Source organism: Bicyclus anynana, chromosome 3 (genome assembly GCF_947172395.1).
Source record: "Bicyclus anynana chromosome 3, ilBicAnyn1.1, whole genome shotgun sequence".
Classification (NCBI taxonomy): domain Eukaryota; kingdom Metazoa; phylum Arthropoda; class Insecta; order Lepidoptera; family Nymphalidae; genus Bicyclus; species Bicyclus anynana.
This window is the reverse complement of record NC_069085.1, coordinates 1,789,050-1,808,584: the sequence shown is the minus strand read 5'-3', so window position 1 is coordinate 1,808,584 and position 19,535 is coordinate 1,789,050. Positions and strand designations below refer to the sequence as shown.

General features: G+C 35.6%; 1 protein-coding gene across 1 annotated transcript in view; it reads right to left on the bottom strand.

Moving 5' to 3' along the window:
• The window catches only part of LOC112054091 (transcription factor SOX-21-like), a 61,444-nt gene that overhangs the window by 40,399 nt on the left and 1,510 nt on the right, over positions 1–19,535 (bottom strand). Inside the window, exon 2 of the mRNA XM_024093747.2 lies at positions 8,137–8,396. Within this exon, the coding sequence (XP_023949515.1) occupies positions 8,137–8,396 (260 nt within the window). The remainder of the gene's footprint in view (positions 1–8,136; positions 8,397–19,535) is intronic.

Below are 19,535 nucleotides of genomic sequence, written 5' to 3'. Positions count from 1 at the left end.
TAATTGTAAGAACAACATTAAATAAATTAAATAAAGTACCTAATCACAGAAAAGGGACAGTCGCGAAGAATGTACGACAGACGAGGAATCGGAAACTACGTCTTTAAAACGGAGAACTTTCGACCTAGTTTGAATCTGGAGTACGATTAAACTGGAATATGTACTCTCTATATAATGAAGACACGATAATAAAATGAAAGGGAATTTTCATAAAAGAAGAGTAAGACATTGAGAGGTGAATTAGTTAACACATTATAAAAAAAACGTGAATTTATAGATATATGTAGACATCGAAGACTGAAATATAAGGCATCAGATCTAAAACTCAATGAAAACTATATTTTAGACGATTTCACAGCATACCCTTATTAAACTCTAAGACGGCATGTCTTAGAATTTAAAATTGTATTGTCTGCCAGTTTTCAACAATCTGAAATTGATTTAAATACTGGATACACTGTTCCTGGTGTAACTAAAGCATCCAAGTTAATTGCACTTCACAATAAATGCACTCCTAAAAAACTGAAAAGGTAATTTAAATCCCTGGCAGACACCAAAACGATAGCGCGTGTAGCATTCACATAGCAAGTACATAACTCGAAGGTAGGGAGTGGAGGCTTATCAGGGCGACGCAGGCTGTCAGGGGCATGCAACAAAAATACTGTTGTTTCCTTGTTGTTGCTGAAAGGGGCGTTTGTGTGCCCTTGTTTAATTACTACAAGCTATTGTGCGCCGCCTACATCGGGTGAATGGTGGACGAATGCTACATGTTTTGTTTCTGTTTTTTATGTTTTAGTTTTTTGTATAATATTTTAGCCATCGGTGTGTTTTGATACCAGCAGCGCTCTGGGATTAAATGTGTTATTTTTAGAATATATTGAAATGACTGTGAGGGTGTAGTAACAAAGAGTATAACTTTATTTGAAAGTAAAACACGTATAGAGATCTTTATAAGTTTAAGACATTAAAAGAAAATTTTGAAAATTGATCTGACTACGTTGAAAATTGATCCGGCTACGTTGAGTCATTAGTGAACCTGCAATGCAAATTATTTTAGCCACTGCTTCTGTAACACTTTCGGCGAATTCGGCGTGTATCAAAGGCTAAAATAATGTAACCACAAACGTCTATCTTTAAACACTTAAAAGATAAAAATCACTATGCGAATTACATTTTAACGAAGCACTCCAAACTAATCTAAATCCATCCATCTATTCTTCGTTACCTAAAGAAACGGCGAAGACAAAAAATCTATTATAGACCGATTCGGTATCAGTTACCGAAATAAAAGCTCATTTATTTTGAAAACAGCTCCCGTTCCGATAGCACAAAACACTCATTCTATCAGAACAGTCGCTATAGTGTACTTTTAATAGATTCCTTACACACAATGCTTAGTTATTTGTGGCGGTACACATTATTCTTTGAGGAAAAAATTAGACATTTGAAAAACGACCACGGGGTTCTTTATACGATTATAAACGGAGTCGCTATTGGACATGCCTCCACAGCGCGCTGGATAATAGCCAATGGCATTAGATACTGAAGCCACCGTGGTTTAATTACTGCATCTGCCGCACAAAAAAGCGGTGCGAGCATTTGAAACAAAAAAGGAGACGCAAAAAAGAGTCGGGAGTAAAAAGTTAGCCGTACAAAGGCGGGCGAGGAAAATCGTTGTAAATTGGAATTTGATAGCGACATATGTTATATAGCTGAGGCGAGTGGGGTGTGGATAATTTGGTAAATAGATTACAAGTTTTCAACTAAGGGTGTGACGATGTACAAAAATTCAAATTTACTGATAACATACATTGTGAACATGAGCAATTACTTGAAAGGTTATTTTTTGTTCATGTCTTGTAATTCTGTAATCACCTAATGATTTTGAAGAAATGTAATGAAAGAAAGTAATGTAATACTAGGAGTTCTGTTGACATTTTCTCATATTGTACATAATATGTTATAAAGTTAAATAAATAAATAAATAAATAAATATACTTAAACAATACACATCACTATCTAACCCCAAAGTAAGCATACAGAGTAGCTTGTGTCATGGGTGCTAAGATGGTTGATATTATAATATTAATATACAATTATATACTACATATAAATACTTATATAATGTATAAATACACACAGACACTGGAAAACACCCATGCTCATCACACAAATATTTTCCAGTTGTGGGAATTGAACCCACGGCCGTGGATGCAGAAAGCAGGGTCACTACCCACTGCGCCAAGCGGCCGTCGAGTTGTTTTTATATAATAGTTATTTTGATTGGATTTCAGTAGAAGTTTTTGGTTCAAAGTACTTAGGCAGCACTGATTTGTTCCTAACATTGGAATTCCTAGTAAATAAACGTATGGTTTTTAAAGTGATAATTTTTTTTAACTGAGCGACACGCAAAATTAATATTTTATAAATATAAGATTATTTGATTTTAAAGAAAATATTTATTATATTTGGCCTTAAATAAATATTTGTAAATTTTTAGTAACAACCCTATAGGTACTATACGATAGTATTTCGAGAAACCCAGAATCTCCAACTAGATAGAACAAACCACAAACCTAACATCACCAAGTATAACAGAAACACCGTTAGAATATCTAATACGTGTAATCAAGGAGCAAGTCTCGCCGCTTACACGTAAGGGTTGACGCGGTGTCGATAAACGAAAAGCAATTACAACACTACAATGGCCGCCCCGTCTTAATTAATATTAACTATGCGTACGAACGACGCCCCCAACAGTTGGCGGGATTGTAGGGAACGTTGTAAATGCAACAGACAGCAGTGAAAACAAACACGGGACACACTGCTGCAGTGTTATGACAACTAAATTAATTGTAAATTCCACAGCGGAGACACAACATTATGAAAGAAATGTACTTTTGTATGGTATTTATACAGTACAAATTTTATAAAAATGTAATTCTTACGAGTAGTACATATTGTAGTGGATTGATATAATTTTACGTAATGTTATAAATAAATTTACATTTATTTGATAACTCCAACAAAGCACGTTATGCGTTGATTGTTGTATTAAACAACGATAGTTGATTGTTGGATTAAACGATTAACTTTTGATAGGTCGGTGAGGACATTAACAATGTAAGGAAGATAGGAGAGCAGGAAGACGTTAACAATGTAAGGAGTCATATATCAAGGAAATACTCAAGATCCAATATTATGTAAATATAAAATAGAACAATAATTTTGTTAAAAGAAATCTTGGAAAATACAATTAATTAGAAAAGGTTTTTCTATTAAAAATTTGAAAATAGCAAATCTAGTCATTAATTATAATAACTGCAATAAATTGAACATATATAAAAATGGTATTAAGTCCAGTTTCTAATGTCAAATAAAACTCATCCGTGTATAAAAAAAATATGCAACGTGTAATAGAGAAACATAAAATTAATTTAATTAATTACTAATCTTAGAAGAAACATAGAAGAATCAAATATAATAATAATGATTTATCAAAGTTACTAAAGCACGAACGAGTGAGTTGGATAAAAAGTTGGCAAAACTTGACAACAGTGTGTAAATCGTGTTCTGGTAAAAAGATACGCCAGCATTGTAGTACGATACCTTTGTTGGGCGCATCGACATTTGTCGGGCGACATTTCGATTGGTTTTCGTAAACAAAACGCGTTTTGTGCGTCGATTTATTAATGCCAATAAACAATGCGCCCTACGCAATACACCCGCGCTTGATTATCGACAGGTAGCGCACAATGCGTGTCATTGTTGTGTACCCGCTTTGTACAACAATGTCTGTGACAGCCAGTTGGTGGAAAACGTGGTACCTACCCTTAACTATCATTAACTGATTGCAATCGTATAGAATGACTGAAATTTGAGCAAGTAAATAGTTTTTTTAAATCCGCGAAAATTTGATTATTCTTCAATCATATATATTCTGCACAATAATGCTACACAGATCCCACTTCTGTACATAATTAGTTTTACTCCGATACAGACATATCGTTTAATGATGAGATATCGCCTACTAATACAATCTGAAGCCCCAATTATTATTATTAAAATGCACATGTTTATCAACTTACGGAAAGGTACTCCTTCATTATTTATTTTTTTAGTGCTTTTTACCTGCATCTATCAATCTATAGCAGATGTTGGTGATAATTCTGATGTGATATATCTTACAGAAACATAATGCTCCTTAGCGACAGAAGTAAGCATGATAGCAGCAAGTAGTTTTCTTTTTAATCATACTTACTCGTAACTTAGAAGAATAGAAAGGATTTTTAATATAAAATATTTACTTCTTCTGTTTCTTTTACATTTCAATCAAAGATTAAATCTTAGTTCTTAAAAATTAGCACAATAATAATGGTGTTTTATAGAAAGGAAAAGTAAATAGCCACTTGAATGATGTTTAATGAAATTACATACATACAAACTACATATTTGTAGATTTTTCAAAATATTTCAATTGCACACTAAACTGCGGGTACTCGTAGCTCACCACAGTTTAAACTCATTGTATAGCTTTACAGGTAAGATTAAAAGAAATCCTTTCCATCACAAATATTGTATTTGGGGCAGAATTTTTAGCTCGAGTCATCCCTCCGGAGAGAAGAAACAAGTAATTTCTGCCAACAAACGCCCCCATTCAGCATCCAAAAGACATTGTATGCATAAAACATGCGCTGTTTGAACAGGACAATACAAGCGCTGTCGCCCCAGCTCCGTTCGTTAAAGAAACACAATACCCTCGTTCCAACTACAGTTGGAAAGAGCACAGTGTTTCATAACGCTCAGCGTTTTTAGGAAAAGCTTTTAGAGTGGATAAAATGCTCGGGAGCTCTTCCTAGTCTTTGGGATAGAGAATTTGTGTCATTTATAAAGGATTAATTTAGACTCAGTAATCTGGTATCAGTACATTTAAAATATTGAAATATTTCACAATAAAAAAGAACCTCTCTATGATTTTCGATTGTATGTAAAACTTCATGGTTTGAACCAAGAACGGTATGTGTTTTTTTTTCATCATCAGTAATTGTTGTTTTAAAATACTAAGCTACTAAAGTTTCTTGATGTTTGTGAACACTAGATTCTCAATTCTCTTATCCCTGTTATTTAGCATTTGCATTTGCTATAACATCAATTGCTATTTTAGCTTTTGTAACTTTTTGTTATGACTGTGTTTTTTAGTGATACGGGCCCGTCACATTAACGTCTGGGCTTATTTTCCTCAGGTTCGACAAAACAGCAGGGCTTAGAACATGGTCCGTAGCAACGTACACATAACCTGTTTTCAGTAAACACAATGTATATGCAAGTATTGCGAAGGTTGAAAATGTTAGGTATTCCAAACCTCCCGAACCCGGGCTACATAAGAGCGGGTAGTGTTAAAAAAGGATAGAAAAATAGAACATGTCGTTGCCTCTCGCCGTCACCGCCAGAATGGCGGCCGCGGTGGGTTTTTATTTTTCCATACTCTTCCGGCCGCGTCTCCCCTTTTCTGAACATTTTTAAATTCTCTGTTAGAGGACTGGATTTTGCTTACTTTTGGCCGTTGATTAATTCGGTGGCCGGTACCCCGCTGCGAGGCTTCTGCCGGTTGATTGCGCGCTCCTTTTTTTACCGGTAAGCAATTTTTTTTTCTCCGTGGGCACGTTTTGTTGGAGACATTTGTCAATTGTGTACGTCTACGGGTACTCATTATAATCTTTTTGTTCGCCGGCCCGAGTGGAGATATTGTCGAATTAAACACAAACAGCAGCGGGACGACAGAAGGTTAGTTGGTTTGGTTTGTTGAACTCGTGCGTGGAGACAACACTTGAGCGATGTGTATTCATACCAATTTTTTTTTTTTATTCTTTGCAAGTTAGCCCTTGACTACAATCTCACCTGATGGTAAGTGATGATGCAGTCTAAGATGGAAGCGGGTTAACTTGTTAGGAGGAGGATGAAAATCCACACCCCTTTCGGTTTCTACACGGCATCGTACCGGAACGCTAAATCGCTTGGCGGTACGTTTTTGCCGGTAGGGTGGTAACTAGCCACGGCCGAGGCCTCCCACCAGCCAGACCTGGACAAATTAAGAAAATCTCAATCTACCCAGCCGGGGATCGAACCCAGGACCTCCGTTTTGTAAATCCACCGCGCATACCACTGCGCCACGGAGGCCGTCAAAACTATGTTAGCTATAATTTTATTTTAACTAATATAAAGGCTAAAGATTCACCTTCAAAACAAAACATTATCAAGGCAAACGCACTCTATCTTAAAGGAGTAACTTAACAATGCATCATCATCAGGCATGTTTATATAATAAACGAAAGCCTCTCCAGCACAATAAAACTTAAAAAATTAATCTATATTATAAAAAATAATAATTTTGAATGTTTTCATAAGCGCAAATCTCCAGAACAGTTAAACTGATTTTGATAATTCTTTTGTTAGAATAGTATGAGAATAGTTCCTACGGAGAGAAAAAAAAATAAAAAATAGTAGGAGTAGGAGTAGGGTTAGGGTACGGTAAGAGTAGGGTAGGGGTAGGGTAGAAATAGGGTTTATTTATTCTTTACAAGTTAAGCCTTGACTACAATCTCACCTGATGGTAAGGGATGTCGCTTGGCGGTACATTTTTGCCGGCAGCTAGCCACAGCCAAAGTCTCCCACCAGTTAAAAAGGATAAAGGTAGGGTAGTGGTAGGGTAGGGTATGGTAGGTAGAGGGTAGAGGTAGGGTAGGGTAGGGTAAGGTCAGGGAGGGAAGTAACAACTTTGAGTTGAATTGAAAGAGATTTTACAGTGGTCTCTGCGACTACATCACACTATCGCGGTTTACATATTCCTTTACTATTGTTTAAGTGGATTGAATTGGCGATATTCTAAGAGCCTTCTTGTGACAAAGGTGAGATGTAAATGATCAATTTGCAATGTAAATGAAACCTCTCTGTCTAGGGTTGTCAACTACTTCAAATGTTGGCAACGTCTGAATTCGACGCTTTGTTTTGGTATCATGAAATACCCATATATTACAAGTATGTATATATTATAATTTAAAAAATCTATGGAAAAGTCAAAAAGTGGCAAATGGTGTTACTGTTCATATGTTTAAAGAAATAAACGATCCTATTTTAAATTATGTACTCCAAAATCTTTCCTGAAAAATATGCATTACGAGTAAGTAAATAACGAAACCTATACAAATCGGATCAGTAAGTAGTTCTCGAGATAACCGCGGACACAATACAAACATACAGTATACATAATACATACGAATGAAAAACCTCCAATTTTGATACCAGTTAAAAATACATTAAATGTATACTTAGTACTAGTTAAACCAAACACTAAATAATTTTGACAACCCTAAGCACTTGACTTGTAAGGAAACAAACGATAGGTTAAATTATTATCAAATGAAATTAAACCAATTTACGAATACTCCCTCCTAAGGTCCTTAGGGATCATCGGATAGGGATTTCTAATAGGATTTTGATATCGGAAATTGATTCTCACTTCTCAATAAAATCATATAAAGTTTGTAATTATGACTTTAATCGTTGTTCTGACTTAAGTACTGGCACTTAAGCTTAAGACAAGGTCATGTTAAAACTGATATTTTATTTAAAAGCTTTAGTTTCACTACCGTGTAAGTTTCTTGAAAACTTAGCGTTCTTACACGATATCATGTAAAATGATGTACCTATTGCATTACCGTGAAGGCATTTATAAGCTTGAATAAATCTCCCATATACGAATTTTCATTATTTCTTGCTTCTTTGAAAAATTACGTTTTCTCAGTATTCAAACTTTCAGTACCATTTAAGTTTATCGCTTTACTCTAATATATCTTAGTAAAACACCGGTACTGTCTAATCAGGCTTTATCGTTTAATATATCGTAATATCGTTTCTGGCTGGTGGAAGACTTCGGAAGTGGCTAGTTACCACCCTACCGGCAAAGACGTACCGCCAAGCGATTTAGCGTTCCGGTACGATGCCGCGTAGAAACCGAAAGGGGTGTGGATTTTCATCCTCCTCCTAACAAGTTAGCCCGCTTCCATCTTAGGCTGCATCATCACTTACCATCAGGTGAGATTATAGTCAAGTAAAAATAAAAATAAAAAAACCACTAACCTAATCGTTTGGATATTTCCGAATTGTGCATTTTGGGGTTGTCCTGTGCAATTTTCCGCCTCTGCAGCCTGGACCACACCATGAACGCGTTCATGGGCCTCTTTATGTGTTCCTCCTGGGACTTCTTCTGGTGGCACTGGCCGTTCATGGCGGAGATGGCGCCCATGGTGCCTATGGCGCCCATGGCGGACATGTGGCCCATGGGGAAGTGCGCCATGGTGCCGCCGTAGCCGGACCGCTCGCACATGGCGCCAGCGGCACTGGAGACAAGGAAATATATTTGAAACAATAAATAAACTGAAAGTATCATCTTCTCTTTAAAAAAAAAGAATAATTGCCATATAATTCAAATGTGATCAATATTCCCATTCCCCTCTAACTAGTCTAGAAGGAGTGTGTTAGCAGCCGATGGACGTCCACTGCTGGACATTTGCCACTTGCTAAAATTTCCAAAAACCATTTCTCAAGAAGCCAGCATCCAGCCCCTTTATGTCCTAGGTTCACCTAGTAGGGGGTCGTCTAATACTATGTTTTTCATTCTTACATTCTTTCATTGTATAAAATATAGACAAAACACTGCGTTCCAAACCAAATAAAGGTATAGTCTACGTTAAGACATGAGCGAGGTGGACGAGACGTGTTTCCGTCCAATCCAGTCATGACACTCTGAATATTTTTAAGGAGTGTGATGGATCCTTTCTATCTGTCAATATTAGAAAACTCCGTGCCACGAAACAAGTCCCGTAGACGCGGCGCATATGTCTGACAGTGGAATTCATAGACGTTGTAGAGGCACCCCCATCATTCAGCCGTTGAGTGTCGATTAACCTCTTATTTGTTTGAGAATTTGACACTCAGCGGGTGAATGATCCCCTGTGGGTGTCCCTACAACGTCTATAAATACCACTGGTAATGGCGCTCATATTCATTTGGTAATGGCGGTCTTACTGTCATTTGTGTAAGGCGCTGTCAATTTTAGTTCAGGTTTTATCCGCGGGACTACTTCCGTGGTGCGAAGTCTACATGTACACAGTACAGAACTACTCTAGACATAGACAATATTTGGTTGTACCTATTACAAAGTCTGGAACGTCTTGGTAATTTGTAAAAAGACCGCACCAATAGTAAGTTTTTTACCAAGCCTACCGGACGCGTTAAGGTATAGTTCCTCATTCTCACCTTTATTCTGTAAGTGCCTTCAAATTGTCCATTCACTGATCTAAACAATTAATTAAATCCGTTGCAAAGTAATTAATTTAATTATAATGTGATCGACCGCGGAGTCCAATGTCAGCTACTAACAATTAACAATAGAAATGCTTACGGTTTATAAACTGCTATCTTTTTCCGGTATTTCTACGCACTTGCGATTTAACTGCGAGGATATTTTCAGCGGTTTTAAAACGCTAGTGAGTGTCTCTTGAGCTTATACGGCTGGAACGGTTTTGTAATTTTTTTGTGCATTTGAGTATCTCTATCACTTGGACTCACTATTCACTATTTTACAATTGGAGTCGGCAGGTCCGATAGGTGGCGATCAGATCTAGGATTTATATTATTTACTCTTTTTTTTTAATAAATTCAAATAGACATATAACTAATATGTCTATTTGAATTTATTAAATATTACTCCAAAATTTCATGGACGTTGTTCGCTATTATATTTTCATGTTTGATAAAGTCGGTTGAATTTTGTTTTTTTTGCAGTATGAATACAAATCCTTACTTATTATGTACTTACAAATAATACCTATGGTAACCAATTTTGTTATTTAGTTATTTTAACAAATTTCTGAATAATTGTATACATTGTACGGGATCAATCTAGAAACAAATGATCCAATATTGGTTGAACTACAACCAAAAAAAAAATACGCTTTGAATAAGAAAATTCGTCCATTTTCTTAATAAGGGTATAAAAAAAATCCTAAATTAAAAGTAAAAATAATAATCAATTATCGATAGTTTATACAAGACAACGTCTTTTTAGATCTGCTAGTTGAATATGATAAACAATATTTATATGTATATGCACATACATCTTCAGCATTGTCACAGGTTCCCCTCCATAGCAGGCACCACGTGCACCTTAACAATTGCAACTTTTAATACTCGAGCGACAATTACTGTGATCACAAAAGTGGAAAATATTAATATCATACGCATTACAAAGAGGGCTCTTTACAAATTGGCTGCTTATGACGCGGGTGTAGGGTGACCATGATTCACGTAGCATGATGGACTGGAGTCAAGAAACTTAATAAGGTTAAGGAGTTGAACTCAAACCTGACAGGTCTGGGGTTTGATTATTGTTGGAGTATTGTGCGCATTTTTACAAATTAACACTGTTATAAAGATTTTCGCTTAGTTGTAAATTTGAGTGAAGAATAATCTATACAGGAAGAAATTTTTTCAAGTACGGATATTTTTATATTTTGTACATAAACAAAATTTAATGAACACGTATTTTTTCTTTTTTTTTTAACTCAACAATAACAAAGTTATCGTTAGCTAAAGTTTAAACATTTAAACAGGATTTGAGGGTCACCCTATCGCTGTACTAAGTAATAGCACAGTAATAGGCAACTACAAAATCAGCTGGTAGGTACTAGGTTAGCGAGCGCCCGCGCCGAGGGCCGTTGACCTTTCTACGTTTATTTTTGTACCTATTATTTTTTATAATAATTAAAGGTCGTCACTTTTGAGTTGAGTATCGATTTTCCCTTCATACTTTATTGGGCTTAGGACCATCAATAATGCGTAGTAATAATAAAAATTATAAACTTTCGATTGGAATAATGAAATACAAATGATGATTATTATTACGCAAACTTTTGCATTAAAGGATGATTCGACTTAAATGCGCAAGCGACGGCAGATTGTCTGTCACTGGTCGCCCATCGGCAATTCGGCAGGCGTCCTCAGGGATTTTTCGATCCCCTCACCCCTGCCACCCCGTCAGCCGAAGCCGAAGAGATATGACTACTGCCGGTATTTCTTTGTCGGCGTCTTACAAAGTGCCGCCAGCAGTTGCGCAGTTTGTTTGGGAATGTGTCCATTATTTTGTTATTTCTGAGACATAAATTGAAAAAAAAAAATACATAAAATGTATCGAACTGTTTGTAGATTTATGTTCTATTAATGATACAGAACCACGAAAAAAAATGTCCGCACTAAAGTCCGAATCACCCTGTATAATGTATGTAAACTTTTTCACTAAACTTTTTTTAAATTTAAAAAAATCTTTGGTGTATATAATATTTGGTAAAAGCTGCTTTATTAAAAATAATAATCTTTGCCCATGGTTTAGCTCACGAATGAAAGTTTTGCTACTCAATTACATTGTAGTGCCCAGCTCCACATAGTTCAATCCCTTCTTTTTGTTTGCCTTAACGGTTAAATAACTTCCACAAATTTTTAAATAAGATTTTGACAATAAGAATCCAAAACGCCTGTCGGCTATGACGGTCTATATTTCAATTGTTTCCAATTGAACCATGATAACCAATTGATACGTCCTTTTAGATTTTTATATCACTTTCCACCAGGAGTGATTGTATTCAGGTGTTCCAAAAACGTGTCCTTGCAAAGTTTATAAACTGATGGTTACATTACACGGAAAGAATACTTGTTTCTGATTGGTTCAATTCCCCTTTTAATGACTTACCTGCTGAAGAGTCTTACTCTAATTCCTGTAAGTGAGCCCAAACTCCTCATATTTTGAGGTTTGGGGACATTAAAGTGTTACCTAATTGGCTAAAAAAGCATTTTGTTCAATCATACTCTAAATTTTTACTGTTATAAAAATGTCAAGAAGCTGTAAGTACCTACGTCACTGCCATTTGAAATAGGTACAAAGAAACTTCTAATTTTTTCCAGTCAGTTAAAACTAGTAGGTGTTCAATCTTTACTATGTTCTAGTAATAAATCTCAAGATTGAATTTTAAAGAATCTTATAACAACAATATACACCATCACACATAATATTATCAACACTTTTATTTTAGAAAAGTTCAAGGTAAACAAAAGAAGGAGAAATATATTTAAAATAACGAACTTTTGCAATCGAATTTGACCTTAGTTTCTCACCACTTGTCCAGTTGAATCGATATGACAACGTCGAAATGTGTTAATTTAATGCACGGCTTGGCTGTTAGGTTTATTTTCGTTACGGAATTTCTTGATTCAGTCGCAACGCACGAAGTCCGAGATAAAAGCTATGCAATAAAAGTTCACCTTATTCCGTTTCTTTCCGAAGTTAACCCCTTTAAGGCTTATTTGAGCTATAGCAGTACGATTCCCAATAACAATTTCGTGTATTTACCCTTATATTCAATACTGTAATTACCCCACCGACATGCATGAAACATCTAATCAAACACACACACTTATACACATACAAGCAACGTTACATTCAACATAACCCGAACACTAATAGATTCGTTGTACAAACTAAATTGAAAACCGCAGCCAACCTCTCCACTAATCACAAGTGGGAACAAATTGGCATTTTCAGTAATTAACTTACCTTAACCATTGAAACCTACAAGTTCATTTTCTACACTAAATATTTAATCTAGTGTGGTACAACCAATGCTTTATGTTTATTCGAGCCGTGCTTATGGAGTTTGCTACTTAAATTAAGTATATTTAGTCACTGTAACCTTCCTCCTCCTTATCAGCCGATAGACGTCCACTGCTGGACATAAGCCTCTTGCATGGACCTCCAAGCACAACGGTTTTTCAATTAAATAACGTATGTCACTTTTTACACAATTTAAGATAAGATAGCTTTTCCTTAAAAATTGAAAATAAAAAGTCACGTTCAAAATTTCGCAGATAAGATGTCAGAATGTGACTCACATACCTACACATACACACATTTACCTTTTAAAACCCCCTCTTTTCCTCTCTTGACAACTTGAGAACCTCCTCCTTTTTGAAGTCGATTAAAAAGAGGAAAAGTGTAGGTATTGTAGAGCTTTTAAAATGTATATAGGTATACTATTATAAAACTAGCGGACGCTCGTGACTTCGCGGGAAAATCTGTTTTTTCCAAATCCCACAGGAACCATTTCCGATTCCGGATGTTTTCATGAAAAGTATCAATACCTTTCTCTATATTTCAATAAAAGCTTCACTAAAACCGATTTAGTTTCATTTAGATTTAGTTTCAGAGATTAGCCCCACAGATACAAAAAAAATAAAAAGTTCGTTTGATTTTTACTTAGCATCACTTGAGAGATTAGTTGTTTTGAAATAGTCACTTTATTTATTGCATTTATTTAACTTTTTGACTAAAGTAAAACAAAACAAATAAAACGTAAAGTAGGTATACAACGGAGCTACCAGCAGAACAAAACTAAACGGTTTTTATTGATCCAACAAAAAAGGGCATGTATGCTCTAATTACTAGAAAAGGTAGTTTCACAGAAGCCCAACGTCCCCCTTTCCTATTAGACTTAATCAGGGATTAACAAATAGCCCGTCATTTTTTTTTTGGTAAAGTTTCACGTACGCTTCCGTCCCGTTCAACTCCCCGTCTTACTTTTCCGAGAATAATGTATTTGGGTCAAAAAGGCCCGGTTAGTCCACGGAATATGTCAATATTTGTCACCTCCCGACTGCGCGATTTCGTCTCCAACTCCAGTTTTCTTTTTTTTTTGGAATATTAACTGGAAAGCGAAAGGTATTAGTGTGAACAGGTTCCGTAGAACTTTTGGATTTGATGTTATGTACGTTTCGACTATTTCGTTTTACTCTAGGTGGTAGAGTCTTTAATAGTCAAACTTGAAGTTTCAAAAGTGCTGGTAAACTAAGCCTACTTGAAATATATCAATTTTTAATTTTGAATCATAATAACATAGTTATTACTTAATAGTTGTACCTATATTACGAAAACTAGCGGACGCCCGCGACTTTTGCAATAAAAAGTATCCCATACCTAACCTTCTCCGTATTATGGTCTAAAAACCGGGCCAAGTTTCATTTGAATTCATTCAGTAGTTTAAGCGTGATGCCCGAATAACAAAAAAACACGGACAGAAAGACAAAAAATAAAAAAATATATCTTTAATGTACAGAATGTACAAAATGTACAGAATTCTTATTATAAGTATAGATTCTAGATAGTGCTGGCGTCCGTTATGCCACGGTAACGTTTGATGTTACCAATGGTATAAATAAAATCTCAAATCGCGAATTAATATATAGAATTCGACCAGTTTTATTATAAGTATATGTAGATATACAGATTTTTGCACCACAACTAGCTTATACAACTCTCAACAAAATTTATATCAGTATTAAAAATTAACAATATTGTCCATGTTTATTTGGATCACCGTTTATATCTAACGTAACACTGTGTAAAAAAGTACAGCCAACAAAAAATATGTCAAATTGAATAAACACGATTTGCTAATCAAAACCAGGTATTCACATTTATTCAGTGTTATTGTAACGTGAATAATACTACAAAATAAACAGTAAGCATAAAAAAAAATACAAATCAAAGGTATGCTATTATTGTGCATGTATAAACATAAAAAACAAATACATATTGTGTATAAACATAAAAAACAAATACATATGTATAAACATAAAAAACAAATTCATTATGTATAAACATAAAAAACAAATACATAAACATATACAAATACATATACAGGTTAAGATTTGACCGCTACGCCTTCTAATGCTATCAAATCCAAAGTTAAAGCTAAGCTGACTTTTCACACAAATATTCTTGCCAAAATGCTTATTACGCCTGGTAAGACCAAAAGGCTAAAGAAATCTACTGTGGAGAGTTGTGTGGTGGACAGTAATACATAAAATAAATACCTACCATAGCATTTAATCGGACTTTACCACTAGTTCGGACGGCTGGTTCTGCTGAGAAAATCTTAATAAACTCAAAAGTTGCTTTTTTATCTTATATTTATTATTATCATGAAATACATTAATTCAACTTCTTGCGTAATGATGAAAGCCGATCCAAGCTTTATTATTGTATAAACATTCATTCATTCATCAATTATTGTATAAATAGCTTGGTGTTACCAATATGTTTTATAATATTGCTTAAACTTATGCATTGGCATATGTCTATCTGTCTTTATGAATACCTACACTCTACCCTCCGTAAGATTTTTGTATACGTACAGTTTGCTGCAATAGAAAAAGGGATTATCTGGATTACTTTAAGGTAAACTCGTGCCTACTATCGAATTTATGAACATTGGTTTATTTTCGACTTATTGTACAAGTGATGGTTCTATTATCTGCGGAACCCTAAGAAGTAACAAAACTGTGATAATCATTCTCAAAGACTCCTCTAAGCCGAACAGTGTGCCCCACAAGACACAAGGCACGTAACGATTTCACAGTAGCCCGACAACTCCTATACAAATACTTACAATACAATGACGCAACTCCGAAATGTAACTACCTTGTTATCTGTTTGTTTATCTATGACAAACTATGTATTTTTATATAGTTATGCTATTGTCGAATTATACTAAGACCTAAAAACACAGTATGTAGCACATAACATATAGTACATACATATTATGCGTTCTGTGCTGAAGACTGTGTTTTTACAGTAGGTGTAAGTAACGCTTTTATTAACCCATCGTTTTAATCTATCACCCATCATCCCATCCCATCAAGGTAATATATAGCGAAGTGGTAATATATATTTAACACCTACGCATCAGAATGAGGGACAAAGGGCTCTTAAAGGGCACTTTCTAAGACATTTACCTACCTACCTAAGTCTTTTTATGCGTTACTCTTTTTTTTTATTCCTTACTAGTTATCCCTTGATTACAATATCGCCTGATGATGGTAAGTGAAGATGCAATCAAAGATGGAAGCGGGTTAAGTTGTTAGGCGAAGGAAGAAAATCCACACCCACTTCGGTTATTACACGACATCGCACCGTAATAATGCTTAATCGCTTGGCGGTACATCTTTGCCGGTAGGGTGGTAACTAGCCATGGCCGCAGCCTTCCATCAGCCGGACCTGGATCAATCAAGAAATCTTAGTCTGTCCAGCCGGAGATCGAACCCAGGACCTCCGTCTTGCATATACTGTTTACCTATACATATGTGATGGTTTTCCACCCTCAACGACTCGACACACGACTCAAGGAGGAGGTTATTGGGCATCTGATTGGCCTGTCAATTATTACTCTACTAGACCAAAGAGGCTGAAAAATTGTTTTCAGCAAATCAATTAATTCTGCTTCTGTTTCAGTCCTAAAACAAAACATCCAAAAGTGCCCTTACATGTCAGACAAGGCTACGCTACACAAATAAGCTACTGTGGCTAAATGTTAAGAGGCGAGACGCCGCAAAGGCTTTGTCTAACCAATTACCACCTCGGTACAGCGCGCCAGTCGAAACATTCGTAATTTTTTATCACTATTGATTTATCTCGTTCGCATCTGTTAGGGGGGACATCATCGTTTTCTTTTATGGCCGTGTTGTGCCGCGGTTTGTTAGCGACTCGACAATTACCTACTCTGAGATCTATACCTAGCTAATTTTTAAACGACTTCAAAAAAAGGAGGAGGTTCTCAATTCGACTGTATGTTGTTTGGCGTGTATGTAGGTATGTTACACGAATACTCGGAGACACCTCAACCGATTTGAATATATTTTTTTGTTTGAAAGGGTGGTCCTCCTGAGGCGGTCCCAATGTCATGTCAGCATCTGTCGATGGGATCCTGGATAAGATGAGGGCAATTTTCGAAAATTATGAGGGCGACTAGTAGGTACGTATGTTAACTTTTTCATTAAGCACTTTAAAACACTATAATTTCATTGAGTCGATTTGATTATGGAGCTGAAACAAAGACAAGGGAACTCTTCAATGATTTACGGCAGCTACCTTGTGTTTGGGCTTGATTAATTTGTGTCGATGAGAACTTTATATCTAAATGAGTTATGATGGTTTGATGATGAAGACGAAGGGCAGTTAAGGGAACTCCTTAACGGGTTACAGTAGCTACCTTGTGATTGGGCTAGATTAATTTGTTGTAACTAGGGGTTCCACCTGTCATTAGGGGTCTGGTGATGAAGACAAAGGACTGTTAAGGGACTTCTCATCGGTTTACAGTAGCTACCTTATGTTAGGCTTAACTAGATACTTCATTGATTTTTACTATTCTCGCAGGTACCTAGATACCTACCATGGATTTTCCAAGATAAAAAGTTGCCAGTGTTCAGTTGCAAGGTCCTATTTATCACTGTACTAATTATTCAGCCAGTAGCAGTTTAGCCGGTTAAAGATTAACAGACAGACAGATTTTTTTATGGATAGGTATTTAGAGTGTTAGAGTGTTCTTTTTGTGAGATCGAAGTTTAGTTTAGAAAATGCATTATTATTGCTAATCTACCAAAGGTCTGAATACTTACTTTGTTTAAATAATTATTATTATACGCCTATCTAAATTTTTGACCATAACCGAGTTAACAGTTAACACAGCGTCGTAACTCGTAAGTGAGCTGAAGCAGGGCCGATAATTCTATGTACAAACTACAAACGCTTTTGTCGGCAAGTACAAAGGCGGTATAGTCTTAAAGAAGATAGGCCTAGGTTGTTGTTGTCTTAGACCATTTTCTAAACGTAAATATGGTCTGTTAATCTTAATCTGTCTTTTTCTTAATCTAATTTTTTCATCTGTCATTTTTCAAGTTATAGTCACGGTCACCTATTAGTCACCTAATTAGTAAAATTTAAATTGGTTAAATGATTCCGACGAAATGATAACATCCACCTTTTTTAAAGCCGGTTAAAACGGTGATGAAACCTTACTCTCATTTTCTCCTGAACCAAATCGCGGGCGTCCGCTGATAGAATTATTAAAAAAAAAATAAAAACTACGTAACTATCACAATATTGGTAATGTGTATATATTATCAACACATACAAGTGTCAAATGATTTGTAGACACGAGTAGGTAGGTACATACGCATAATGGGTAGGTAGGTACCGCCTATTAGATTTAATGATTATTGTTTGAGCCATTATTATAGAGAGAATGTATAAGTTAATCCACACGAGCTGTACAAAAAATACCAATTTTTAAACTGCAATTTTTAACAAGTCTAATTTTCAAAAGAGTGGTAAGGCGAGTTGTTAAATAATAGTAGGTACTCACCTACATAAGGCTATCTAAAGTTATCTTAGATTGCAATTTCACCAAGCAAAAACTGCAATTTTAATTTTCACCTAAATAAAGAGTAGGTAACTTCAAAAGGTCAATGATTGTTATGGATGTGTACGTAGGTACACAGGTATCCTATAGGCACCTATCACTGAGATTAATTTGGCTTAACCTACCTATAAACCCTAAGCCGTCGGCACATCAAAGCAGGAATGCCATTGTAAAAGTGTAAAATTATAAAGGGCTTTATGAGGCCCACTATAAATATTGCGGCGATTGTGCCTTCATTAGGGGACTTAAAAGCGCCTAATTGCTGCACTACAAAGCCAAAGGCCGATTTTGAGTGCAAAATTCGAAATCAAGGTCTAATTTTGTGTTGCTGGTGGGTAAATTTTGCTACTTTTTTTTTAAGAATTAATTATTTTTATTTTATCATGATGCAGCCTATTTGAACCGACTCACTATAAGGCCAGACTTTCCTCCTTATAGGAGAACGGTTATGGAGCTTAGACCCACCACGCTGCTTTAAAGCAGGATGGCGGGTTTTGGGTGATAATGTTTAATTCCTTATCAATTGTCAACTACTATCAGATGTTAATGATAATGACCGATACCGGCGGATTTGTTAACACAACCAACTTCTGTACCTACTCAATATTAAGAATCGTTACTGAAATTTCTTAAACAGAAAAGCTCAATATTTCATAGCCCGACCCAGGACTCGAACCTAGGAACTCGTGAACCAAAGCCACTAGGGTAACCACTGGATCAATGACGCAGTTATTACTTATTACTTTGTGACTTTTCAAATATATCTGACATTTTGACCTATCTTTGCTAGCTCTAGAACAAATAAGCGCTATTAAGACTTAATTTTCCATAATTTATTAAGTATTTAAGGATAAGTCTAAAAAACAAAGTCTAATGGACCACATTAGACTTTGTTTTTTAGACTTCCTTTTTTTGTAGATACCTACCTACCTATAGGCATCTACCTAACAGTAGATACGTAGTATAGCATCTTATAGATAGGGTAAAGGACCCAATAGTCAGCCCCGCACCAATAGTCAACCTTTACAGACATTATTTTCCTGTAAATAGTGTTGAAGTTTATGTACGTACACCTTTGAAATAGCGTTTGATCGAATCCTCGTCTAATTGTTGTCTAATAGGCATTTTACAATGTTTTGCTAAGGAAACGCCTTTTTTATTTTAGGTAAGTTT